Source organism: Candoia aspera, chromosome 9, assembly GCF_035149785.1.
Source record: "Candoia aspera isolate rCanAsp1 chromosome 9, rCanAsp1.hap2, whole genome shotgun sequence".
In the NCBI taxonomy this organism is placed as follows: Eukaryota; Metazoa; Chordata; class Lepidosauria; order Squamata; family Boidae; genus Candoia; species Candoia aspera.
The window spans coordinates 12,808,597-12,836,028 of record NC_086161.1 but is presented as its reverse complement, the minus strand read 5'-3'; the positions used below and the strand labels follow the sequence as shown (position 1 = coordinate 12,836,028).

Below are 27,432 nucleotides of genomic sequence, written 5' to 3'. Positions count from 1 at the left end.
ATTAGCTATAATTTTTTGAACTTCTATACAGAACCGTATACAGTTTTATTGGCCTCTCAGGGCAGGATTTGGAATATGTTCTGATAAATGTGAACCACCTCATATCCTGAGTCACCTATAGAGAGAATAGTACAAATTAAATTAGAGAGGATGCTAAAGTCATTCATATTACCAATTGTAACCAAATTGTTTTATTACCCTTGATGTAACAGTGGTGTTTCGGCCTATAGTATAATAATCAAGGCTAACTGCAGTTCCGTTGCAAAAAAGCTGAATTCCGCAACCTGAATTTAAATTAATAAAAATTAAAGCTGTTAAATGTGGTGTTTTCATTTTCTCCCTGTTTACCGTCATAACTTGTGAAACTTCTCCAGGTGTTAGTACACATTCCCCAACTTGTTCTAACTAGAAGAACTAGAAGATTTTTCAGGATTCCATATTCTTGCTTTATGTACCATGGCATATATTTCAAACTACTTTGTACTGCAGGCATTTGCCCTCACAGTTCAATATTTTGTTGTTGTTTTTTAAAGAATTTTATTAAGTTTCAAGACAAGGATAAAAGCTACAAGAAAAGAAAAAAGAACTAAAAGGGTGTGAAAACACAAGAGAATTTTTTTTTTTCAAAATTACAGAAAGATGTGACTTACAACTTTGAACAGCAAGGATATACAAAAATTTCCATAATCAATCTCTTACTCTATATTAAACCAAAACCACATTATTTCTATAAATCATTCTACTTTAGCACATGATAAAAATCTCTAAGTACAGTTACTCCCCCTTATATTAAAATAAAGAAAAAAATTCATATAACCTCCTAAACAACTTCCCCTCCAAAAGATAATACTTATTTAATTATTCCCATCCTACTACTATTCTATACATTTCTGTCTACTATAATAAAAACCAAACTAAAAAGCACATAAATTGTCTGCCATTATACTTAATAGTATAATAGTTTTAATAATCTTAATAAACCCATAAAACAAAAATAATTCAAAACAGTAGCCTTAAATCAAATCCGTAAAACCATCCAAATAAACATATTTTTGTATCCTAATAATCTTAATCCAAATCCTTAAAAGCAAATAACATCAGTTGAACCCTTAAAGCAATCCAGATAGACATTCTTTAACACTTATCCCACTTCAAAATAAACCAGAGCATTTACATATCCTTACAATGTGCACAGAGCTTTTCTCTTGAAAAAATCAAACAGCTCAACTGCCCCCCTCAAAAATTCCAGCTTCTCTTCAAAAAACCTCCCATACATAATGACCCCTTCCTTTTCATGGCATTCCACCAGAAAGTCAATTTCAGTTATTGCTTGCAGATCTCTCTCTCCCTTAAATTTCTCCAACTCCACTATCCAATCTTCTTCTAGCATCTTAATAGAAATCCCAGTCTCACTCTTAGAAGAAACATTTCTATCACTGTTGAATTCCTCAATTTCATCCACCACATCCCCAACCTGATGGCACATTTTAGAGCTCATATTTTCCACAATGTCCTGAATATCTTGCATAAAAGCTTGGTTGAAGTCACAAGAAATCTGTTTAAAATCTTCCATGTCTCACGCAGTAGATTGTAACACCCCCTAGGAGCTTAACCAGCGAAAGTCAAAGATATGGAAAAGTTCTGGAATGTATTTACACAAGCAAGAGTGAGATAGGCAGACAGTTCTCATGGGAAAATAGAAACAAATCTGAAGGTTCAAATCAGTGGATTCAATGTGTAGGAAAATGCTAATATCTTCAAATTTAATACAAAAATAATAACAGGAAAACAGTTGTTTACTCCCAGTCCTCCTTTATATTTGGAAGGAAAATGAAGTCCAAAACTTGGTTTTTTAAAAAAAGTAATCCCAAAAATAACGATAAGCACAAGACAGCCAGGTTCTCCTCACTGTAGAAAGCCTCTCTCAGGTTACGCATACTTTAAAAAAAAATCATAAATTTAATGATTTAGAAAGGGGTGGCCAGTCTTAGTGTCCCTTTAAGTCTACAGCGCGGCTTGGAAAATGATGGCAGCTCCACCTCCACCTCTTACCAGCCAAATGTGAAAAGCTGTTTGTGATCTTCTGGCTGCAAGCTGCCATCCGGAGGACAGATAGGATGATTCCAGTGTTCTCCTTTATCTGGAGAACATTTCTGGGCTTCAGGAAAACCTGCCCGAGCCCGGAAAAAATGCTGCGTTATCAGCAACACCCGCTAAGCCCCCGTGCACAGCTGCTCAGTCCGCCATTTCCCCCACCGGAAGTCATAGTTCAATATTTTGAATATTGCCTGGCAGTAGCTGTCCTCAATATCTGGTCTGAGATCTTCTGCAACACCTGCTACCTAATTCCTTTAAAGTGACAGTGGCAAAGGTTGAACCTGAGAATTTTGCATGTGCTTTGCCACTGAGCTATGTTCCTTCTCTCATAGCTAAAGAGTAAATAACTATACATCGCTGTTTCTTTATCATAGCTTAAGCTTTGATAGGCTGACTGAAAACTGGATTTTCTGTGATCTTGCTGGCTAGCAAGATTTCATATTTAAACAGACCCATTGTAAGGTAAGGGTGGACAATTACTGATGTTAAAATTGTTGGGTACAACTGGATGGTGCAAATATGGAATGTTGCCAAACAATATTGCTAAAATAACCAGCTGTGAGCTATGAAGTATTTTAAGTATCTTCGTAATGGGTGCTTCAAGCAGTTTCATCTGTGAATTACCTTCGCCTTCTGTTGAATGGTTGAAATTGTAACATGAATATTTTATTAGAATGTAGAAACTATGAGAATTTTTTGAATAAAAATTAAGCATTAAATTAATGCAGGATATTATTTAAGAAATTTAAGGATCATATTTTCTATATTATACCAGTCCAAAATACAAATATATTGTATCAAATATAAATAAATAGCATGGGCTCTGTGCGCAGTGGTGGTTGTCAGCCCTACAAGGTAGACCAGACACTGCCATGTTGATCAGTACTATTGTTATAACAGCTATAGTAACAGAATCTTGCAAGTCTGAATGTGCTTCCCCCTCCCTCCCTTTATCTCCAGGTGAACTAGGGAGGGGCTTCTCTGAGGTGTTTTCTCAAGTTACTTTCTTGACCCGTGCTCAGGCCCCTTTTATATGACCTTTGCCTTGGTAGCGGCTCTTCCTCCTGTCCTTCAAGGCCATTCCCTCGCCCTTTACATCATTCTGCTGCCACTTATTTATGAATGAAGGTCAGTACTTAGCTTGAAACCATATGCATACATTCAGAACAGGAAAACTGCATGAAAGATGGATGCCATTCATAATTGGTGGTAGGTAGGTAGGTGGATTATCAAGGAGCTGGGTAAAACACACCTCATCACATCTACTGATGAAAGAGATCCTCCAGTCAGATAGTACAGTACTTAACTTGTATATACTGTAGTTCAGGGGAACTCAGATAAGGATTGCTTTTGTCTCTGTAAATCTGAAACGAAATAAACTTTAGCTGAGACAGTTTATTGAAGAGATGTGCAACTTCTTTGAAATCTTAGTCAAGAGTTTGAGAAGGAAGCTAGCTAAGTTTGTATTATCTAAGAATGGTGACCAAAATCATATTCATATTAAGTGTTTCCCTTTTGATCCTTTCCCACATTTTATTTGCATTTTAATCTGTAAGAGCATTGCCCAGCCAGAACACCCTCCAGATATGTGGATTTCAACTCCCAGAATTCTCCAGGCAGCACAGTGATTGTGGGGAATTCTGGGAATTGAATTGCAACATATCTGAAGAATAGCAAATTGGGAAAACATAGTCCCTAACTTCAGAACAAGTCAGAACCTCTTACAACAAGGTTGTTATAATTGTCCCTGCTCCCTGCCATATGTAATGGATTGAGAGTTGAAGTGATACTTGGGAGAACAGGAGGAAGTCATCTCATAGCCAAGTAGGCAGGAAGACCCAGAAGCCCGTGAAGTTATTTGCTTCTAAATGTGGGATAAGACTTCAGGATCATATTGCAAAAGTAAGATTCAGAATATGGCATATAATTATTTTGATGATGCATAACTTAAAGTCCTCTCACCATTCTATAAAAGTTATCCTGTTCCCATCATAAATCCTATTGGAGAGTTGTTCCCAAGAAACTCCTAATTGCCCCATCTTTTAAAATCTCAGAAATATTAATTTAAAGAGGGTTGCGGGACTTCAGCTTTTTTGCTTGTTCTGTTAGACAATGCAGAATGTATAATGCTGCGAGTCATCCAGAAATACATAGTAGCTCAAGGGTCCCACATACCCTTATTCAAAAGCCACATAATCAGCTGCATCATTCTGGAACTGAAATGTCATGCTATATCTCTGGCATAGTGGTGAAAATCAGTGGCAGGATGAAATACGCAGTGGAGAAAAGGCAGCTGCTGTGCATCACCATATCCTTTTCTAAAAATGTAACAGGGCCTTTGTCCTAATCCTCCAGGCCAGTTAGACACCATAAGCAAAATAAAAGCTCATCCTAGTAACTGATATATGCTATCTCTGATATTGAAGGTTATAAAAGAGCCCGTTTGGCCTAGTGGTTAAGGCAACGGGCTAGAAACCAGGAGACTGAGAGTTCTAGTCCCAGCTTAGGCATGAAAGCCAGCTGGGTGACTATGGGCCAGTCACTCTCAGCCCAACTCACCTCACAGGGGGGTTGTTGTGGGGAAAAGAGGAGGAGGAAGGATTAGGTATGTTCGCTACCTTGAGTTATTTATAAAAATAATAAAGGTGGGATAGAAAATAAATAAATAACCATCAAGTAGCTGTTGATAATCTTTTCATCCATTCATTTACATAACACTTTTTAAATGCAAATTGGCAGAATTTAAAACATCCTGAAGAAAAGAATTCTGCAGTTTTAACTCTGTACTGTATGAAGACATCCAAGGAGATACAGAAACGTAGTTATGTCTGCAGACTACATCCAGTCAAATTACTGTTGGAGATCTCCTTGTCTGACAGAATTGTATTCTGTTTTATGGAGGAGTAGAGACAATCTAGAAGGAGAAGAATTCCGTTTATTTACAGAATCAAAAATATCGACTTGTTCTCAAAGGAAGTATGGTTCTCACTTGGATAAACAAATTAAAGATAAGAATAGGAAAGCTGGAATTGTCCTGGCTTAGATTGTTGACTTAAGGTTTAGGTATATAGACAAGACTATAAATTTTGCTAGTCTTTGATATATTTCAATTCTGTCTACAGTACAGGATATGGTAAGATAAAATACGTGAATCCTATGCAGTCCTATGCTTTGCAAATGCAGTGATTTACAAAATCTTAAAACACCACTGTCTCATGTAGAATGGGTGCAAGATTCTGTAATACATGTTCAGCTTTGATTTTTTTTGACTGGAAACTTGTCCTGGGGGAATTTTACAACTTTAATGTTTAGGATTTTTTTTTTATTCGCATAAACAATAAAATCCCAAACATGTAACTTAACTGCTATTATCTGCCAAGTGTAACTGCTGTGCTTATTTTATTCTTTTTGCGGTCAATATGGCTGGTTCTGAAAGATTCTTCAGATTTTCTCCAGGAGTACAGTCATCTCCCATTCTAACCTCTTTCTTTTGGTGGTTTTTGACTGTGTATGTGTGGATACTGTTTTTAAAAACTTACTTCCTCTTTATACGACTACTTTCTCAATTCTTTGGAATTTAAAAGAAAACTAACTTTGACTCAGTCTCTCTGTCTTCTCCTTTCTGCACCCCACCTTTCCCTCCTTCCCCAGATCTTGCTGTATTCAAGGAGCGGCTGAGAGTGCTAACAGTAGGAGGTATGCAAATAATGAGCGTTTAACCCTTCTGGAATTTAGGACTCTCTGAATAGTTGACTCTGGGCATGTACCGTGTAGGTAAAGTTACAACTTGCCCCATATTACAACAGTGTTTTTGTTTTTGTTTGGTTTCTTTGTTTTTTGTCTTTTCCCCTCAGAATCGCTTTCAGTGTTGACAGTGAGAGAGAAGTGTGTGATCAAAGTGCTTCATCAGTCACGCTCCTAAATTATGTTCTCTTTCATTGGGTTCATTGTGGTAGTTATTTTCTCTTTATTTGCTTTTGTTTGCTTGTATTGAATATTTCAGGAAGCATTGTTGTGCTTTAACACATCGGTCTCTGCTAAAATGTAGTTGTTAACTGGATGTTCATCAGAGCACATATAAAATTGATTGTGATGTGCCAGCCAAGTTTTACTTTTGTTTTATTTTGTGGTGTGGTATTTACTTTTGTTGTGCAGAATGTTCTTTGTGGATACTGAAGTTTAGGGTGTGATGTTCAGGTGGATAGCTGGATTTATCTGCATTGCTAAAAGAAAAAAGAAGTGCCGTCCTTTTGTAAGCCTGTTCTGTTTACTGGCAGAATAGCTGAGCACATTAATTGCAACCTTCTAGCTGAAAATGTGTATTTTTTCATCTAATGGTTGAAAGGAACAATGTTGATTTAAAATGTAAAAGCAGCCTACTGATGTTCAGCAGCCCATCTGGGTTTTTATTGTGATGGCTATGTGCATAACACGGTAGGGCACTGAGAAAATTCTCTATCTTTCATGCAGATTTTATGCCTATTTAAACTACCCTTCCAGTCACATTTCACAATGGAACTAACTGTACTTTGGCTTAAGGATGAGAATGACTTTTGGCTTTTTCATGCCAAGTATCTACAATGTGAAACGCTATTACATTTATTACAGTAGATCTCTATCTCACCTTCCATTCAGGAGTTCTAGGTGGCTGAATATAGATTTGGACCAAAAATATATATTTCAGAAACAAGCCATTCTCTACTACAGTAGGGAATTAACCAGCCAAACAATCCTCCTCTCCGGTCTCCCTGTCACACTTGTCTCATATTTTCTTTGCCATCATTCTGCATCATTGCTGGCAGCTGGTGTGTAAGCCTCATGGTATAGGTGACTAAACAGTGTAGCCAAAAGGTAAAAACAAGAACGGAGTGGCTCTTCTTGGTGTTGGCCCTATATGGAGCATCATCACATGAATTTATTTTTCCTGTTGATCTACTTTGAAGAATTTGTAATCTTGTTAAAGTGAGAAGAATGGAGTAGCCTCCTATGCAATCTTTTCCAACTGTTGAGGTCCAGTGTGTTTGGCTGCATCTGAAACATAGCTGGTAGAAATCTGGGGGAAAAGCCTTCTTGATGTAGCAACCAAGGTATAGAATTTGCTGCCCAGGAGTACTACGTCGCTTCCAGTAATGCAGTAGCTTTACCAACCTCTAGTGGTTCTTGTCCCCCATCAGGAATTTGGCCTTTATATGATTTTGACCTTTTATATAACCAGGGGTCTTTTGTCTGGTTTCTTTTGTGTTTTGTGATAATTCAGTGATTCTGTTGGATTTGTCCCTAATCCCTTTGGGTTTGCTGATATTAGCATTTAGTTGAAGTGAAAGGTGAGGGAGTAATTTCAAAATAGATGTATCTTGTCTATAATAGTTGCCTGACAGTTGATAGATGTGAAGATTTTTGCTTTTGTTCACATTGGGCTGCAGTACAGAACTGGCACTTCTGAAAATTTCTGTTTCTTTCTACCAGCATCTTTTTGGCTTTCAAAGCTATCTGATCATCAGCTGCAAAATTATTTTTAATTATTCCAGCAGCTGTTGCAGAAGTATATTAATGTTAGTACTGTTATAGTCTAGCTACACAATCATGTGTAGTCAATGTGGGAAGGAATTTTTGATAATAGCTCTTTAAGTGAATTGTCGAGAAATATTTTCAAGATGTCCAGAAGGTGACGTGTTTGTGAGGCTTATAGAAAGAGTTTTGCTTACATAGACACCACTTCGCTGTAGAATCATTGTTCCTTTGTAGTGAGCTATTCAGGAGAGTCCTTTGCAGCACCCTCTATCATCTTGCAGCTTTTCATACTTTTGGTTCTGGGAAATTGGTCCTTTAACTCTACATTTCCTGCTTCAATTTATTATAATTTTGAATATGTGGTGGAATGTGGTGGCAATATATGTTTGCAGTACTTGTATCCCTTTATGTTCTACAAATGTATGTGTGGAGGTCTAAATTTCTTATTAATTGCTTCCCTGGGTTTAATTACCAATTTTCATGGCAAGTATATTACTTATGTTCATATCCTGTGTTACTTTTATAATTCTTTTATTCTCATTTTACCTGTGCAATATTTTAATTCCTGCTTGTGTTTTGTTCATACAAACCTCCTTCATGCTTACTTTGTGCTGCTTTTCTTGTCCCTCCCTGTCTCTACCAAAAACCTGGTTCCTGTGTTACAACTGTCTTGAACACCTTCCCCAATCCTCCTTTGCCTTCTGCTACCCATGAAAATCCTGCAGGGTTTTATGGCCTAGATGAATCAGACCTCGACAAAGTCTTTCACTTGCCTACTACAACTTTCATTGGAGGAAATGAGTCTGCTCTTCCACTTCGGGAAATCATCCGCCGTTTAGAGGTAAGAAAGCCACCTAAGCATTTCTGGGGTCCTATGGACTGTTCTACCTTGTAGGCAAAGCCAGTCATGGACTTCTCTCTTGAACTGACAGCTACCCAAAGTGTGTTGAGTGAAAAAATGTGACAAAAATTGGCAGTCAAGTAGCATGAGACGTATTCCCAAGCTTGTTCCACACGTAGGAGGAACATGGGATATGAAGCAGTTCTCTGGAGCACAAGCTGTGGAACTGTTGCCACCAGCACTGTTTCTGATGATGATGTTCTACTCCTAACACAATTGGTAGGAGAGCACATTGGGCAAATTCAGTTCTGAAGACAGGATATGTTTTTTCCGTTTTCCTTCTGACATTCGAGAGAGACAGATTTTATTTCTGTCAATGATCAGCAAGTAACAAAATAAAATAGAATACAATACAATTAGGAATCCATACAACTATGAATACAGTATGAAATTATAACATAGAATTAAGAGCATTAAATCTGTAAAATCAGCAAGACTAATTTAAATAATTAAACCTAAAAGGAATCTGATATCCTAATATGTTGAAATGTCTATGCTAAGATGCAACAAAAATACTAACAACAGAATATGGATAGTGGAGTCCTTGGTACTCTCTGAGCCTTGTTGTTTGCTTGCAGATGTTTCATTGCCAGACTAGGCAACATCTTCAGTGCAAGCTGAATATGAATATGAATACTTTGTTACAGTTAGTGGCCACCTTTTTGCTTATTTACTTGTATCTGAGTGACTAATTAGTCTTGGAAAGGGTATACTTTATATTAGAGTATATTGAATCTTTATGTCTTAAAAGGGTTACATTTACTAGTTGATATTAGTGTTTTTTCCTCTTTTGGTTTTATTGAGGCATGGCTCATTCATATGAATCTCAGAATGAGCTGTACAGTGGTGGCATTCTTGTGGGATGTTCCCTTTGTATACCATCTGAACTAGTCTGGAAGCCATGGAGTAAATTAAAGCATAAGAGAGATAGGGAAAGCAGTGTGTGCATGTGTGTGTGTCTGTGAGAGGGAAAGAAAGAAAAGTGTGGAACATGTGCTAGCCACAACCTTAAAATCCCAGATTTTCCCCTTCCAACTTAGCAGCAGAAACAGGGCCTTTTCTTAGCATGCATTCAAACAGCGAGCCACTGTTTTTTGCACTATTTCACTAGAAAAGGCTATACTTCCTTTTTTTTTTTTTCTTTCCCTAGGACTTGTTCTAGCTTCAGTTTACTTAACTGGCTTCAGGTTTATTGATTAGTTTGAGTTCAAGTGAGAGAGGCTGACTGTGAGTCCAGATTACAGTTGCTTTGAACTGAGTTTGTGATTCTGATTAATTTTGTTGCCTTGATTCTGGGACAGCAGTGGTCATGTTGGCTGGGGGAATTCTGGGAGCTGAAGTCAACAGATTTGGAGGGCTCTCAGGTAGAAGATCTATAAACCAATAAGAAAGAAAGGTCCCCAGTCATTTTCTGACTCTGGGGAGCACCGCTTTCATGAGATTTTCTTGGCAGACTATAGAGCAGGGTGGTTTGCCATTGCCTTCCCCAGTCGTCACCTTCCCCAGCAAGCTGGGTACTCATTTTACCGACCTTGGAAGGATGAGAGGCTGAGCTGACCTGAGCCGGCTACCCGAGAATCCAGGTTCTGCTGGGATCAAACTCGGGTCATGGGGAGAGCTTCGGTTGCAATACTGCCGCCTACCACTCTGCATCACACGAGGCTCTAAACTACCGTTCTGCCACTCGAACCTAGTAAACAATCCAGTAAAACAATAAGCAATAGAAGAGGTTAGCGACTAGTAAAAAATCAAAATAATATGCCAGCACTGCAATCTGGCTTAATATAGGAGGAAGTTTGCTCTGTAGGGTGGACACCATTACAGAGAAGACCTGCCTCTGTGTCTGCAAGCTTTGGCATGAACAGAAGAATCTTTTAAAACTTTTGGAAAGCTTATGGATAAAGTTTCAGAAAAACTGCTGCCATGTATAATCTTAAACCTAAGAATCTATTTTAGGGAAATAAATTGTGGGGCTACTTGATATCTGGTAGCAGATCAGATCAGCCATGTTTTCATAACATTCTGCTGCATAATAAACTAAACCATGGTTTACCAAATTAACCCGATTGCCTGAGTTCATAAACACTGGCTGGGCTGCACTAACTGGTTCTCACACTACCCTGAAGTACAAACTAGCCAAACCTCTTTTAGCTAGCATGATGTGCAAGCCCAGCCACTATTTTCGAATGTCTGTAAAATAAAAACTAAAATGAGGTTCCCCATACCCTCAAAAACAATCAGGAAGGTGCAAAGCTGACCTAGTGAGTGCTCTATTCTACAAAAGGATGGAAAATGTGCACATATGAAGGCTTAATTTGCCATTCCCAAAGGAAGCACTTTTCTTCCTCTGTTTCCTGGCAGTCACAGTTTCCTTTGACAATAACGGGTGACTCTTTGCACAGTGTGTTTTTTAAAAAAAGCTGTTGCTGACTCTAAAAAAAACTGAAAAAGAGGAGGATATAGGAAAGGAAAGCAAAAAAAAAATCTCAAGGTCACAGTAACTCCTTTACGGACTCTGCTGTAATTGCCTTAGGTAGAAATGAAGCATCAGCTACCTCATTAGCAGTGCTTTTTCCCTGGCCCAGCTTCCCATTTATTCTGGGTTTTAGAGTTGTTCTCCTCTCCCCTGATAGCCAGCTTCTAATTTCCATCCCTCATTAAGTAGCACTACTTTCTGATGAAGGAAACAGTTCTCTGTCCTCTGCTCATGTTCTCAGCGTCACGACTGTGGCTAAAAATAATTTCCAACAAGGTTATTTAAATGCCATTTCTTGCCAAACATTCCTTGCTGCTCTGTTTATAGTTCCTCTACTCTATCCCTCCCTTGCATCACAAATATTCTCAGTTACCTGAAGTGTAAATTCAGTAGTTTTCAGATTCCTGCCTTCAAGCAGCACTTTGCACCTAGGTTCATCTTTCTTTGATTTTTAGCAAGTATTCAGATTATAGAGTGCACTGGACAGCAGACTGTGCTTGCTTTGAAAATTATTCAGAAGAGGTGCTTTGGAAAACATGGAAATATTATGCCTTTTTAAAGCACCTGCATCTTTTTTTTCCAGCTTCTTCATAAGCCTGAAAACAGACAAGGCCATTCTCATTAAAGTGCGGCTTCTTTAATAAGTCAGCTCCTTAAAGCAGTCATGTTCTTTTCAGGCAATTTTTAGCTAGAAGACTAAAGGAAAAAAATAGCATGGCTCTTTTTAAAGAAATGCCACAGTCATGCTCCCGCACATTTCAAACCATCTCATTTTGCCAGCATCTCATGTAAACTGGGCACACTCCAAAGCATATCAGCATTTCTGTGCAATAGCATGTTGCATGCATAAATCCATAGCTAACAATATTTTCCTAGGAAAATTGTCTGCCACAACTGATCTTTCCCCTTAGTAGTCCCTGATATCCACTGTTAACAGAAGATCTTGGAAATAACCAACTTTTTATTTTGTAATTGAATATAACTGCATAAACAATTTTCAAATGCCAAATCTTGACTGCTTACATCCTTCAGTAATAACGTAATGTCCAACTAGTGCGTAATTTGTTGAATTTGATTTGTCAGCACTTGGATTGAAATCCTAGTTTATCTGAAACTCCACTAACTGGCTTCGACCTTCTGTATTGACTTAATCATCACAGTATGTTTGTGTTATTAACTTAGTCATTAGAGGGAGAAAAAGAAACGAATAAGATTAACACATAGCTCATATAATTTTTTAATTTGTGCTTGGAGGTGGCTGAATCTTCTGATCTAACTTGCATCTTTCCTTTCTTTAACAGATGGCTTACTGTCAGCACATTGGAGTAGAATTCATGTTTATTAATGATCTTGAGCAATGTCAGTGGATAAGACAGAAATTTGAAACGCCTGGTATCATGCAGTTCTCTAATGAGGAGAAGCGCACCCTGCTGGCCAGACTAGTGCGTTCAACCAGGTATTTCCTTTTCATCGACTTGCATAATTACCATTGGTTGGAGGTAGAGGTGGTTCAGGTTTCATGGACACAATCAAGGACATAACACCTTCAGTAAATTGAGATGTAAAGTTTTATCCTAGCCATATTTATAACCTCACAGAGTGTCATTAGTGGCATTGGTGAAAGCATGTATCTCATGGAAAATGTTCTCCATATATGTTTAGACTGCAGGTCCCATCACTCTTGATCCTTACCTTTTTTGGGGAGAGATGATTGACTGTAATACAATATGTCTAGAGCAGTGTTTCTCAACCTTGGCAACTTTAAGCCTGGCTAGGGAATTCTGGAGTTGAAGTCCACACATCTTAAAGTTGCCAAGGTTGAGAAACACTGCTCTAGAGGGTATTAGGCTTGAAAAGGATAGTGTATGTTATTAAACAATGGCTAATCTTTTAATTGGCAATATAGAACTTCCCTGTCATGAGTAAGGATGGCGAGCAGGGGGCTCCCTTCCAGACTGTTAAGCGCATGCGTAGCACTGAGGAATTGGTGAGCCATTCCAAGAGGCACAGAGTGGGACCGCCTTAACCTGCGGGGTTATATGGCTGGGTTTTCCTACGTTTGTTCAGTTTGTTAGGATTACTGTTATGTATTATCAATAAAACATTAGAGACCAGATCCTTGTCTCAGAGTGTTTCCTGGGAGTTAGGACATTCCCTGACATAACAAGCAAAGTGGGTAATAAGATCTGTCAAATTGGATGACCACTTTTTTTTCTTAAGTACCTTCAACGTTTGACATGTTTTTGTTGGCAGTCTTGGTTGACATGATCCACCTACTGTCCAGCAGGGAACAAGGATGTCCCTGAAAGCTGAAAAGTTTTTTTTTAAAGCAAGATATAAGGGAGCAATGTCAGAGCTAGATGCAGTAGGTGAGAAAGGGAACTATGTTGTGATTTTAACAAAATAGGAAGGGACATTTGCAAGTGAGACTTCATGGGAAGTAAATGATTAACTCCATCATCCAAACTCCAGAACTGGAGTTGAGCATCCTTGAAATGGAAAACAGCTAAAGAGGAGAAGACTTCTGGGTGAGGAAATGACAAACTAGACCTCTCCAAAAGGGCAGTGACAACCAACAGACCACCAGTAAGCTCGGTCCAACAGAACCACTCCGGACAAGGAGAGGACGAGAGATCGCCCACTTATGCTCCAGGCAGCTGCTCCTTGCGAAGAGACCACAGAAAGTGGTCGTCTCACGGTCTGAGTGCCAGGAGATGAGGGAAGCCGTCAAGCTCTCAATCACAGCAGAGCCTTTAAGGACACTGGGTTCGTCTAACCTCATTTTCTAATCACTCTGGGATTTAAAATTATTTCAAAGTTAAAAGAGGTCTTCTAAACAACAAGTTTGAAAAGCTGCCTGGTGAGTAAAACTTCATCCCAAAAGAGAAGAAAAATTAACAGTTTAAAGAATTTGAAGAATATAAAATAAATGGCAAAAAGCTAAATAAGAATTTAATTTAAGAAAGTTTTAAATGAATTGAGGACCAGACAAATTTGGAATATTAGGACTTTTGCTAAGACTTTTGAAAAATTGAGTAAACAAAATAATATTTTTGTGGGAACATGAATTATTTAGTCTATTAGGAAAGATCATCGGTTGAAAGTTGAAAATAAGAACAAAGAAACTTGAGACTTTGTGAATACAGAAATAGGACACTAGAGGGGACTAAAGTTCCAGGCAGGAAAAAGAAAAGTGAAATTTACAAAATGATAGACAAAGGTATGACCCTTGAGACATTTCAAGGGATCTTTGAAGAAATGGGAGAGAAACTGATAACTAAACTGACAGCAATAATTTCTGCACCTGTAAATGCATTCTTTGAAGAAGATTCTAAGGAAGAAACGAAAGATGGAAAGAGAATAATATTGAAGAATTTATAGACTGACAGGATGAAGAGTTGAAACAAATCCCAGCTGATGTAGAAATACTGGAAAATAAAGAATTTGTGGATTATAAAACAGAGATGATAATCAGAGTGGAATTATAAATGATAAACAAAGAGATGAAAAATGACTTGGCAAGGACTTATTGTTGGATTTACAAAAGAGGGTTTCTAAAGCCTTGAAAAAATTTTGAGGAAGGAAAGTTTGAATGGAGATTCAATCTTACGACAGCAACTTGATGAATTAAAGATTAAGATTGTCAGAAACAAAAGAAAAGAATATAAATTTGACTTGTTTGATCTGGGTTAAAATAAGAATTATTTTTATAAAACTCTGGAAATCCTTTATGTACTTTTTGCTGACACTTGGACACAAATGACAATGATTTTTGGATTTCTGAATGGATAAGGGGGGTTATGGGAAGGAGTGAATTATGTATGTAATCTTATAGGGGGTGGGGAAATATTAGTTTGCCTATACTTGGGCAAAGAAGATCAGGAGTCGCTTCTTTGAATATTCTTTTTTCTATCTCTTTTCTCCTTTCTTTTCTTTTTCTTTTATCTTTTGCACTTTGTATTTCTTTTCTTTTTACTCTCCTTTTTCTCTCTGATTTCAGTTTGTATTATCTTTTAGTATTGTAAAACTCTTTAATAAAAAGTATTCTAACCAAAAATGACTAAAGAGGACTATTTCCAGGGAAGAATTATCAGGAATTTTCAGACTTTTAGGAGAGGGTGGAGGGTGGCTGTTTGGCATAGGTATACTGATCTACTTCTTTTACAGGACTGTAGATCTCCCAGGGGATCAATAGTTCTGTGAAACTATTAATAGATGCCAATTCTAATACATTCACTGGATGACCTCTAGGTGGCAGCATCTATGAATAGTCTTATCAGCAGAAAGGCTTGACACCTTCTACCATGTGTTCAGGAGAGCAAATGGTGGTTAGTTGACCTGCTGGTAGGTGACACTTGGGGCAGGGGGAGGAGGAAGGATGGCAGAGAATCCACTAATCAGTATCCTCAAGCTGCTCCACATTTCATTCTGTAAGGGCAGCAACACTGCCCAGCCTCATTCCTGAGATGCAGTGAGGTAGGCTATAAGAGCAACACAATTTATATCCATATATTCTCCTCACAAGAGCCAGTTTGGTGTAGTGGTGAAGGCACCAGGCCAGAAACTGGGAGGCTGTGAGTTCCAGTCCCACCTTAGGCACAAAGGCAGCTGGATGACCTTGGGCCAGTCACTTCCTCTCAGCCCTAGGAAGGAGGCAATGGCAAACCACTTCTGAAAAACCTTGCCAGGAAAACTGCAGGGACTTGTCCAGGCAGTCTCTGAGAATCAGACACGATTGAATGGATTAAAAAAAAAAGTCTCCTCACAAGGACAGGAGGGAAGCACATTAGCATGGCTTTGCAGAAGAGCCCAGAGACTCATACGGGTTATGTGACCGTTGTCTTTAAAGACATTTCTGTTTTCCAGGTTTGAGGAATTCCTGCACAGAAAGTGGTCTTCTGAGAAGCGATTTGGTTTGGAAGGCTGTGAGGTTCTGATTCCTGCTTTAAAGACAATAATTGACAAGTCGAGTGAGAAAGGAGTGGATTATGTTATCATGGGAATGCCTCACAGGTAATGTTGTGCTTGGAGGAAACTGGTTGAAGAGAGGGAAGTTGTGAAGAGAGAGTATGCCAGCTGTCAGGCTGTACTTCTGGGTTGTATTCCTCCTGTGGTTCATTTTTATGATTTTGCTCTTTTTTAAGTCCCAGCGCCTCACTTTTTTCAAATGAGAACGATGTTGGTATGACATAGGTTTGCCGTAAAGAGGTATACAAAATAGTAATCAAAGCCTTGTTTAAATCGGAAGTATTATCTCTCCTATAGCAGACTGAATGTATTCCATGTAGCTTCTGACTAAATACGGTTTTGGTTTTCTAGAGGGCGTCTGAATGTCCTTGCCAATGTTATCAGAAAGGAATTGGAGCAAATTTTCTGCCAGTTTGATTCTAAGCTAGAAGCTGCGGATGAAGTGAGTTGCTAAATTTATGACATCTATTTTACCTGACAGGAACTTTCTTCGTATTAGTTAGTAACTATTGTGCTTAATTTTGAGGACAATGAACAACGTCTGTGTCTGCCACTGCAACAAGTCAGGTGTGACCTCAGCAATGGGCTTCCAACATTTTTCCAGTTATTCTGGGGATCTTTCTCTGCTGTACCCACCCTGCAGTTTTCTTACTCTTCTACCATGCTTTTTCAAAATGGCTCTTGAATGTCCAGAATGAGGTTCCCGGGGCATTGAAGTGTTTTCATGTCAGCTTAAGCTTAAAGGGTAAATGCTGAAACCACCTCAAATGACTTAAAGAAACAGCTGAGTGTAAAAATGATAAGGATGTGTGATTCCTGGCAGCGAACACTAATACCATCTACAGACTGAGTAACAGTTCTGATACTGTGTATGCCAGTATCTCATTCTAACTAGATATATTCTGCTAAATCCTATTAATATAATCCAAAGTGAACACCCGTATCAGGAGTTTAAGTAGCAACCCCACTGCTGTCTTAATTCTGATTTGAATTTTAGACTCTACTCTAGCTGAATGTATTTTGGATCTCTGTTCATTTCCTTCTAAATTGCAAAGTAGCCATCATGAAGCTCTACAAATTCACAGAAAAAATATATCCCAGTTAATAATAATCTCTTTTCTCAGGGTTCAGGGGATGTAAAATACCACTTGGGAATGTATCACCGAAGGATTAACCGTGTCACTGACAGGACCATCACTCTTTCACTGGTTGCAAATCCTTCTCACTTGGAGGCAGCTGATCCTGTTGTTCAAGGCAAAACAAAGGCAGAACAGTTTTACTGTGGAGACACTGAAGGGAAGAAAGTAAGCAGGCATAGATAAAGTAGCTTCTCCTTTGCTCTTTTCTTTGCTGTTTTATGCATGTAAGTGTCCAGACGAAGAGATTCTTTTTTCTTTCGTTTTTACAGTATAAACTGTTGTGAGTGCTTCCTTTTTTCAGCCACTCTGACACCTAATGCTCCAAAGTTATTAACAGATCTTTAATTTGTTCTGGTCTAAAAAGGTGATGTCAATCCTTTTGCACGGAGATGCTGCTTTTGCTGGCCAAGGGATCGTTTATGAGACTTTCCATTTGAGCGACCTGCCTTCCTATACAACACATGGGACAGTTCATGTGGTGGTGAACAACCAGGTAAAATACGTATTCTTTTGTTACAATGTCAGATTCTCTAGCTTACTTTTCTAGGATAAATTTTACCAAGAACAAACAACAGATTAGGAGCTCCTTTGGTTTCATGTTGTTTGCGTTCTTAGTGGAACTTTAAAGATAGTGTTTTGGTTAAGTTTATTTACCTTTAAGCGATGGAAGAGTTGCGAGAGAATAAAAACCGAAGCAAATTCAACTCAGTGTTAAACTTGTCAGATGAAGACTGATTTCCTGATGGTTAGCCAAGAATTTTGAGTGTCCGAGTCCAACTCACGTTTCTTGCTTTCTGATTTGACAGGGAACTTTAATGCCAGTGATTGCGAAACTAAGTGATGGATCTGCACATTGCGCTGCCTTTATGGGCTTCTGATGATATTAATGGCTAATGAAAACCTCTTGAAGGGGATAACTTATCCTAAGTTGTTTGTTTTTGCCAGAGCAATTTGGGGGGATGGAACTTCTTATGGAATAGGGACACTACTGTGTTTAGCACTTAACAGCTGCTGCTGTCTGAAACTTAGGTATAAAATAAAGATCTTGCATCTTGTACTGCAAAACTCTGTAATTCCTTTTCTTGTCTTTCCTTGGTGAGACCCTCATTCCTATAAGGTGCCTTTGCATGGTAGTCCTTGAGAAACTTCCCTTCAGTTCTATCTTGACAGCTCTGTTTATTCCTGTAGGTGAAAGGCCTTTTGGAACAGGAAAGCAGTGGTCTTGGCCTTCTCTTTGTTAACCTGCAGCCTCCCTGGAAAAATTGTAGGAAAGAACAGCTTTAGGGTTCTAGGACATTGACTGCTGTTTGAATCAGAATGAAGAGTTGCCCAAACAGAAGGGTGAAGGTCAAATTGCTAGTCTTGGGAGTATAGAACTAGAAACAAAGGACAGAGCATACTTTGATTAGCTGTAACTCACCAGAACAAAAGAGGATCCTGGACATTGTGAGGGAAGAAGAAGAAGAAGAAAGATGATTGTTCAGAAGTATTTGACCGTAGCTTGATGGAATCATTATCTGGGAAGCCTACTTTTGATTTGGTTTGGGCATGACCAGAAGAACTGATAATATGGCTGATTGACCAGATGTCTCCTGGAGATAAGCTTGTCACATCTAGTCATTCTGCAGTGCACCCCGATGTAAATAAGGCTAGTTTAATTTTTTCCTTTTCCAGAAAGAAAAGTTAACCTTTTTTTAGAACTGTCAACAAAATTAAACTTTTCACAGAATACATCTCTTTACTCCTAGGACTCAGCCTGAGTACTCTTTTCATCTTCTGACTGTTCTTTCCAGAATCAGGACTGGAGAAATTACCTTTTAAAATCCATGCCTCATACTAAAGTCTCAGTATTTTTACTAATACACATCATCCTCAGTAAGGAATATTCTGCAAAAGTGGTTTAGCAACACCTTCCTGACTCCTTCAATATTTAACTGACTTTCCATTTATCACCTAAAGAATTTTGAGTCGGTGATGTATTAAGTCCTCTTATAGTTTGTATTACCTTTGTGGTTATTTTTTTAAAACGGCTTCTATCGTCATCTCAGATTGGATTCACTACCGATCCTCGTATGGCCCGTTCGTCTCCATACCCAACAGATGTGGCTCGTGTGGTTAATGCACCCATTTTCCATGTCAATGCTGATGATCCAGAGGCTGTGGTGTATGTGTGCAATGTGGCAGCTGAATGGCGAAGTACTTTCCACAAAGATGTAGTGGTGGATCTGGTAGGTAGTACTAATTCTTCTGACATACTGATAAACTTAGCTGGAACTATATAATGGGTTACTTAAGAAATTTACAAAAAAAAATAGGTATCTTGTGATATACATGCTGAAACTTATCATAAGTAAATGATAATAAATGTCCCTTGGTTGTTTAATGTTTTTAATGATTAAGGAATGCTTTGGATGATAGAGGTGTGTACATGGTGAAAAACTAGAACAAATTGATGAGTTTGTGTGCCTTGGTATATCTTTGCTAAAGATGGGAGATGATTGGAGAAATTTTAACAAGAGCAAATGCTAGCAGAAAGATGGTGGGTACTCTTTTACTAAAAGCAGAAAAAATATATGTGTGTATGCTTCTACAGACTTTATTATATAGAAATGAGAGCTGGCTATGTCAAGAGAAAAGTGAAAGTGAGTTGAATAGAGTGGGAATGCAGGACTTAAGAAATGTGTGTGGCAAAACCAGAAGAGAGAACTCTAGAATGATTTGCCTCTAAATGAATGTATAAGTGACTGATTAGTAGAAATGAAATATGCTAAAATGGCTTGGTCACATAGAGAGAATACATGAGGATCGAATTGCAGAATAAATGTACAGCGGAAGAATGAATGGGTTGAGAGGAACACGAAGAAATTTGTGACTGGATGCAGTTGATTATATCCTCAATAAGAAGAGATAAGTTTAAAGAGCAAATATCAGAGTGTGAAGTGGTATATTTTACTTTATTTTATTTTATTTATATCCTGCCTTTATTATTTTTTTTATAAGTAACTCAAGGCGGACAACATACCTAACACTCCTTCCTCCTCCTATTTTCCCCACAACAACAACCCTGTGAGGTGGGTTGGGCTGAGAGGGAGCGACTGGCCCAAGGTCACCCAGCCGACTTTCATGCCTAAGGCAGGACTAGAATTCTTAGTCTGCTGGTTTCTAGCCCATTGCCTTAACCACTAGACCAGGACAGAAAGGTATGGAGAAGTGTAGTGAGTGATTTGCTACAACCTAGATTAATTATGTTTCCTTTTCTTATTTATGCCTTTAATTCCTTTGGCATAATGTTTCTTACTCCCTTGTGCACTTCACCTAATGTTGTTTACTCCAAAGGAGAATAGTGTAAGAGGTATTTATGTTTGTGTGTATATCGTTTTAAGCCAGCTTTTAGAACCAGACCCTTCCATAGTGATATACTAAAACAATACAAATTACAGGTCACTGTCTCAGAAGAGATTTCCAGAATCAATCAGAGGTAACCTTTAACAGGCCAAAGGGCAGGGCTGAAGGACTGATGTATTGGTTGATTGGAAGGGAATCACACAGATCATTACTAAAAGCTTCGTAGTGTACCCATAGTGTGGGAAATTGAGGAAGAATTGGAGATTGAGTGGAGCAGAAGATTCCTGTTTTTTCACAATCTCCTCCGTGCTATAGTTGGGAGTCTGCATAAGTCAGTGGTATTTATGTTAGTAAATAAATAAATAGATACCTTGCTCCACTTAGCTATATCTACCATTCCTTGGAGGAGCTTTTTCAAAGGGCTTTGTGGAATGGTGGAAGGAGATTATGTAAAATGTAAAATCTTCCAAAGCTAGAAGGTTTTTCTTCTGTGATAACATTCCAGAAAACCTTGCTTTCCATTTTTGCTAATTTCTCATCATCTTACGCCATGCCTGTCTTCAGTTAAACGTTTCTCTACAATTATTCAGTTTGAAAACCTTTTTTGATTTGGGAAGTTGAATTATTTAGGTCAAGAATGAATATATGGGATTTTTCTCCCTTTCAAACATGCTAGGTGTGCTACCGGCGAAATGGACACAATGAGATGGATGAGCCAATGTTCACTCAGCCACTGATGTACAAGCAGATCCGAAAACAGAAGCCTGTGCTACAGAAGTATGCTGAGACACTGATTTCACAAGGGGTAGTAAATCAGCCAGAATATGAGGTACTTTCATTTATGGCTTAGCAGTCAATCTGTAGCTCAGCCATGCTTTAGACATTTTCTCCTCCTTTTCTTCCTCCTCCATTTTTTTTAATGAATAAACTGGGAAGGGGGTCAATTGGGGTCATAAGTGCAAACTAAGAATTACAGGAGTAGTTCCATAAAATAGCTTGATCCTCCTGTAATACATGATGACATCAACTATCGCTGTCCCAGGCTTTGTTCAAGGAATAATAGCAGCATCTCAAATATGGACTAGAAGGGAAGAAAGCTAATGTGGTATGAAGAGCAAATTGAAGACTCCTGGTAACCTCATGGAGATGTCCATGTAGTAGGCAACAATATGGAAGTGATTGCTATTGCCTGCAGACAGGGTTTTTTTAAAAATATATATTTATTTTTTCAATTTTGATCTATACCCCTGGAAGTTCCTGGTGATCTCCTGACTAACTGCTAAGCAGGACTGACCCTGCTTTTCAAGATCATCTTAACTCAGATAAAACCAGTTGAAGAAGCAGTCCATTAATTAAGGAGGAGAATGTAATCGAGAGCAAAGTATTACTCCTCTAGCTTGTGTCCTCCATTTTGGGATTGCTTGTGCAATTGCTTTTTGACTAACAGTCTTAGGAACTCTCCTCTTGGAAGCTCTTGTTCTCTTGTTTATTTAGACATTCCTTTTTTTGTAAATTGCCCTGTTCTCTTGCCATGACAGACACACCTTTTTCTATCTGGAAAGGTAATCACTAGCACGAATTAGTGTAATGGCATGTGGGAAAGACCTTGGGAGACTGAGCAAAGAGATGCTGCCAAGGGAATGGTCAGAGAAGAGACAGCATAGCCCGCAGCTGGATAGTGGGTGGGGCAAGAGGCTCAGAAGAGACCCTCCCTAGTTCCTTAGGCTGTAAAGGAGATGGGAGGGGGGGAAGAATTGTACATTCAGACTTGCAAGATTCTGTCAATGTAGCTTTACAATAAAATACGGTAAGCTTATCTGGTTATGTTTCCTATCTGGTTTGCCCCGCGAGGCCAACAGTTAGTGGGCAACTTGATATTCCTCATCCCATTATTGTACCTATCGTCTCACAATTTCAGAGACTTTTGACATTTGATATATATTACAATACGTGGCATAATACAGAAACATTCAGGACACAGCCAGGATTAGTCAATAGTCTCTCATTTTCCTATGGCAACTGGTAATGTTTCTCTGATACTGTGTATCTTATTGAAACTTGTTTAATCACATATACAGTATGCCATTGTGCATATGGAATGGCTTGTTATATAATAATTATCCCTTTCAGAAAGCCAACTGTGCTGGCTTTGGAAACAGCTTTTCATAAACAGACAAGTTTGCCCCAGCAGAAGCTCCAACTTTATTATACAGAAAATAGAGACTGATATTCCCAGCCCAGTAGATAAATTATAATTATTTGCTACTATCAGTTTTGACTGAGATAATTCTAAGGCGGCATTTATTTAGACTAAACTGTTGGAAATGTTTGTCCTCGGGCTCACCTCTTCATTATGCTCCTTTTGCATTTCAGGAGGAAATTTCCAAGTATGATAAAATCTGTGAAGAGGCTCATGCCAGATCTAAGGATGAAAAAATCCTTCACATCAAGCATTGGTTAGACTCACCATGGCCTGGTAAGTTACTGTCTGCTTGATAATGGCCATGGTTAAAAAACAGTTCTTGGCCAATAGATTACCCTTGCAGTTTCTGGCACAGAAATGAGTTGTACTTGCCTAGAACATCTAGTTCTGAAAATTCAGTACAAGGGTCATAGGCTATAGTAAGCATTATTAATAAACAAAATGTGCCTGCATTAAACTAAGAGGTACTTGATGAAGAACTGTTGTTCTTCTCACAGATGCTCTGGCAGGATGATCCAATAGTTTAATTGGACAGGATTTATTTGCCAAATGTCTTCTAAAAAAAAATTGGCAGTTAAGGACATCTTTTTAAAGTAATTGTTCTAGTAGCTCAATTGCTCTTCCTCTGTATATCTGCCTTACCTCTTTTTATGTCCTCTTCTTAAAATTCCAGGTTTCTTCACCCTGGATGGCCAACCTCGGAGCATGACTTGTCCTTCTACTGGCTTGAATGAAGAAGATTTGGTCCATATAGGAAAGGTGGCCAGCTCAGTTCCTGTTGAAAATTTTACCATTCATGGGGGTATGGTTTTCTATATATATATTTCCCTTGAGTTTCACTTTTTAAAGATTGCATTAGAAAATACAATGTCTTACTTGTATGGTGGGCTCTTTTGCAAAGTTTCCTTGAAGCCTCTTTTAGATAGATGTGCAGAACTGATGGACCATCAGTACTTTGCTTGTCTGTTACCTGTTTTAATTATTGTTAACAGGATTCCATGTATAATATATCCTAGTCCATTTGGGCCAATCTCTTAGCCAATCCGAATTGTCAGCAAATTAAGATGAAAAGAGATTCTGCTTCAGGACTTAGTCTTTCAGTTTTGCTCTTTTTCTACATTTTATGTTTGTGCTTTGATTTATAACAGCCTTACCTGAGCACCCTCTAGGCACGTGGATTTCAGCACCCAGAATTCCACAGCCAGCATGGTCACTGCTGAGGATTCTGGAATTGTAGTACATACATCTGAAGGGTACTCAGGTTATGGAAGTGATCTATGATGCAATATTCTTCACTGTGTGTTACCTGAAGCAAAAGACTTTAAAGGATCTGTAAACACATCTGTACATTTTGGAAAAGGCTACCATAAGGTTTTCAAGCAGACTGAAGACAATTGTTTTTCTCTGAAGGTTTAAGTAGGATTCTAAAAACGCGGGGAGAGATGGTTGCCAATAGGACTGTAGACTGGGCCTTAGCAGAGTATATGGCATTTGGCTCTCTTCTTAAAGAAGGAATCCATATTCGGCTGAGTGGACAAGATGTTGAAAGAGGAACATTCAGGTAAAGTATTTTGACTGTACATGGACAGTCTTTCTTTTACCAATACAGAGCTTTAGTGAAAATCCATAAAATTTGGGGGCAAATGCAAAATACGAATGTAACATTATGCTAGGCTTAGGCCATAATAGTGAGCAGCCAAATCACTTTGCATCGCCTATAGTAGGAAGGACATCAAATCAAGCCAATGAGAATGCCCTCCTATATTTAGGGATTGGAATTTGACATAGGTATCTAGCAGGTCTAAGGAGAGTGAACAAATTGGTCAGGAATATATCTTTGGAAAGACATGCCTTGTCTAATTGGGTATCAGTACCCAAACGTGCAAAGTTGGGTTAATGAAAATCCAGAAGCTCCATTTTTTTGCCTATTGCTTTAGGCCAGGATGACACAAAGTTGTCAGTAAGGATCCAAGGTATCAGACCTACAAGGTCAAAGTCTATTTTGGCCCAATACATGAAGGTAATTAATCAGGAATTAATCTCAATCTGATTGATGCTGGCTTTACTGCAAACAGCTGTGTTTGAGACAGAGCAGGGGACTTGAAATATGTCTGAACAATTTCTAGAGGACCAAAGGAATCAAATGGGTTGTACTCTAACTTTAACTGAGTACACTTGGTGTACAGCTGGGATGAATCAAGCCCCCTTAGTATAGAAAATGATTACAATATGTCTGGGACATGAAAAACTATGTTTAGGTATTTAAACAACTTAACCTGCTCAATAGGATGATTATTTAGAGTCCAAACATGATGGCATTTCACAAAGACCATCACCTTGGTCTTGTTGTAATTGATTTCCAGAGCTTCAGAAACACAATAATTGGCCAACACTTTCAGTGCCCTTCTTCGGCCCATCAGGGAAAGTAACGCTGCATTATTCGCATATAATAGGAGTGAAATATGTTTGTCTAGCTATGGTGGGTGGTGAGAGAGGTCATTCATCATGGCAACTAGTGCATTAATATAGTCGTTAAACAACAATGGGGCAAGAATGCAGCCTTGTCTGAGTTCTCTGTTAACAGGGGTCTCACTGATATAGTGTCCTTTGGAGCTTTATATAACTTTTATGATATTTTTATTATAGAGATCATAGACAGGCCCGCAACTAGGGTCTGTGTCACCCGGGGCAAACATGGATTCCGTGCCCATTTTGGCACCACCACCCCCAGCACTCATTTTGGTGCCACCCCAGCATGACACCCGGGGCACATGCCCCACTTGCCCCCCTTCCCCCATTGCAGCCCTGATTATAGATGAGTAGTAGCAGCCTTTTGTCTACGGAAGGAGTTTTGTAATTTGCACTACAGGTTGGGCCTAGAAGTCAGATTCAGAGCTGCTTTGAAGTCTGTGAAAGCTGCATAGACTGAAGCCCATGGTGCGGAGGAGTACTTTTCTGCCAGGGATTTGAATGACATTTTCACCTGTATTCTTCTTCAGCCATCGGCACCACGTCTTGCATGATCAGAACGTTGACAAGAGGACCTGTATTCCCATGAATCATCTGTGGCCAAATCAAGCTCCTTACACCGTCTGCAATAGTTCTCTCTCAGAATATGGAGTCCTAGGTATGTCCTTTCCTTACTAAGACTTAAGGAAGTTAAACTAAACTGTTGATTTTTAAGCCTATCTGCCACTGATAATCTTCTCCTCCAAAAACATGTTTTCCATTTGTATCACTGCAGGATTTGAGCTAGGCTTTGCTATGGCCAGTCCCAATGCTTTGGTAGTATGGGAAGCTCAATTTGGTGACTTCCACAATACAGCTCAGTGTATAATCGACCAGTTCATCTGCTCTGGGCAGGCCAAGTGGGTGAGGCAAAATGGCATTGTACTTCTTCTTCCCCATGGCATGGAGGGCATGGTAAGGAAGCATTTGTGTTGTTAATAATTCACCTTTTACCTGCCTGGTAGATTTAGACTTAAAATCTATATTTAGACTGCTAAATTAGATCCTACATAGAGACCATTTGCCCCACAGTGAAAGGTCTTTCATAGGTTGAGGTCGCCAGTGCATTAAAGGTGGTGTCTGCATAACAACATTGAAAATAAGAATATTAACTTTTGTTCCAATATCAGAGCACGTTCTAATGGTACATTGGAAAAATGCATACCAGTTTATACTAGAATTTGGGGTTTTGAATTCAGATTGATTTCATTATTGCTTGTTCATTTATTATTTTTTACACCTACCTTTTCTCTAAGTGTTTCAAGGCATCATATATTGGCTGACTCCTCATTTTATCTTAACAAGAACCTAGCAAGATAGGGCAAGTTGAGGGAGAATATAGGTAGTCCTTGCTTAACAACCACAACTGGAACTGGAATTTTGGTTGCTAAGCAAATCAGTCATTAAGCAAATCTGACCTGATCTTACAACCTTTTCTGTGGCAGTCATTAAGCAAATCACCATGGGTGTTAAGTAAACCACTTGGGCGTTAAGCAAATCATGCTGTTCCCCATTGTTTTTTCTTGCCAGAAGCTGGCTGGGAAGGTCAAAAATGGTGATCACGTGATGCTGCAATGGTCATAAATGTGAACTGCTTGCCAAGTGCCCAAATTGTGATCACATGACTACAGGGACGCTGCAACGGTCATAAGTGTGAGGACCGGTTGTAAGTCAGTTTTTAGCACAGTCATAAGTCCAAACCATCACTGAACAAATGGTTATTAAGCAAGGACTGCCTGTAATTGACCCAAAGAAATCCAGCTAATTCCGCTATTAAGAGGGGGCTTGAACATGGCTCGCTCTGCTTCCAATCCAGTACTCTAACCACTGCCCCACAGCAGCTCTTCTTCTAGAAGAAATGCTCACTTTTGCCACATGCTCAGTGTGACCTCAGTGTACCATTTAGCCAAGGAGAAGCTATTCCTCTTGAAAGTACCCTTATCTGTTTGCAGGGCCCTGAGCATTCTTCTGCTCGACCAGAACGATTCCTGCAAATGTGCAATGACGATCCAGATGTCTTCCCGGTGAGTTGGCTGTGAGTCTGCATGGGCCACACCTTTCTGTCCACGTGCCCCCTAGCCACATTTCTAAGAGGTCCAAGAAGGGTTTCTGGAAAAAAATCAGTCCAGAATCAGCTTCTTGTTGTAGACTGAGTGGCTCCTCGGTGTGTCCCTGAACTCTCCGTAATCATCCTGATGCTTTGCTTCAGGGTAGGCGGCCTGAGATACCAAGGATGTGTGCTGCCCTCCATCCACCCCCAACCTCTTTAACAAGTGCCACAGAT

At 39.0% G+C, this 27,432-nt stretch overlaps 1 protein-coding gene across 5 annotated transcripts in view; it reads left to right on the top strand.

Annotated features, from left to right (window-relative positions):
• OGDH (oxoglutarate dehydrogenase) overlaps positions 1-27,432 on the top strand; it is a 53,256-nt gene that overhangs the window by 20,076 nt on the left and 5,748 nt on the right. For 3 of the 5 annotated variants that reach the window (XM_063311157.1, XM_063311159.1, XM_063311158.1), the window contains exons 5-19: positions 5,749-5,793; positions 8,334-8,449; positions 12,287-12,441; positions 15,852-15,998; positions 16,305-16,395; positions 17,078-17,257; positions 17,457-17,585; positions 19,141-19,320; positions 21,114-21,266; positions 22,811-22,913; positions 23,314-23,442; positions 24,051-24,201; positions 25,640-25,767; positions 25,885-26,063; positions 27,101-27,172. In XM_063311157.1, the coding sequence (XP_063167227.1) occupies positions 5,749-5,793; positions 8,334-8,449; positions 12,287-12,441; positions 15,852-15,998; positions 16,305-16,395; positions 17,078-17,257; positions 17,457-17,585; positions 19,141-19,320; positions 21,114-21,266; positions 22,811-22,913; positions 23,314-23,442; positions 24,051-24,201; positions 25,640-25,767; positions 25,885-26,063; positions 27,101-27,172 (1,958 nt within the window). The remainder of the gene's footprint in view (positions 1-5,748; positions 5,794-8,333; positions 8,450-12,286; positions 12,442-15,851; positions 15,999-16,304; positions 16,396-17,077; positions 17,258-17,456; positions 17,586-19,140; positions 19,321-21,113; positions 21,267-22,810; positions 22,914-23,313; positions 23,443-24,050; positions 24,202-25,639; positions 25,768-25,884; positions 26,064-27,100; positions 27,173-27,432) is intronic. The other 2 variants (XM_063311160.1, XM_063311161.1) reach the window with 1 other exon arrangement.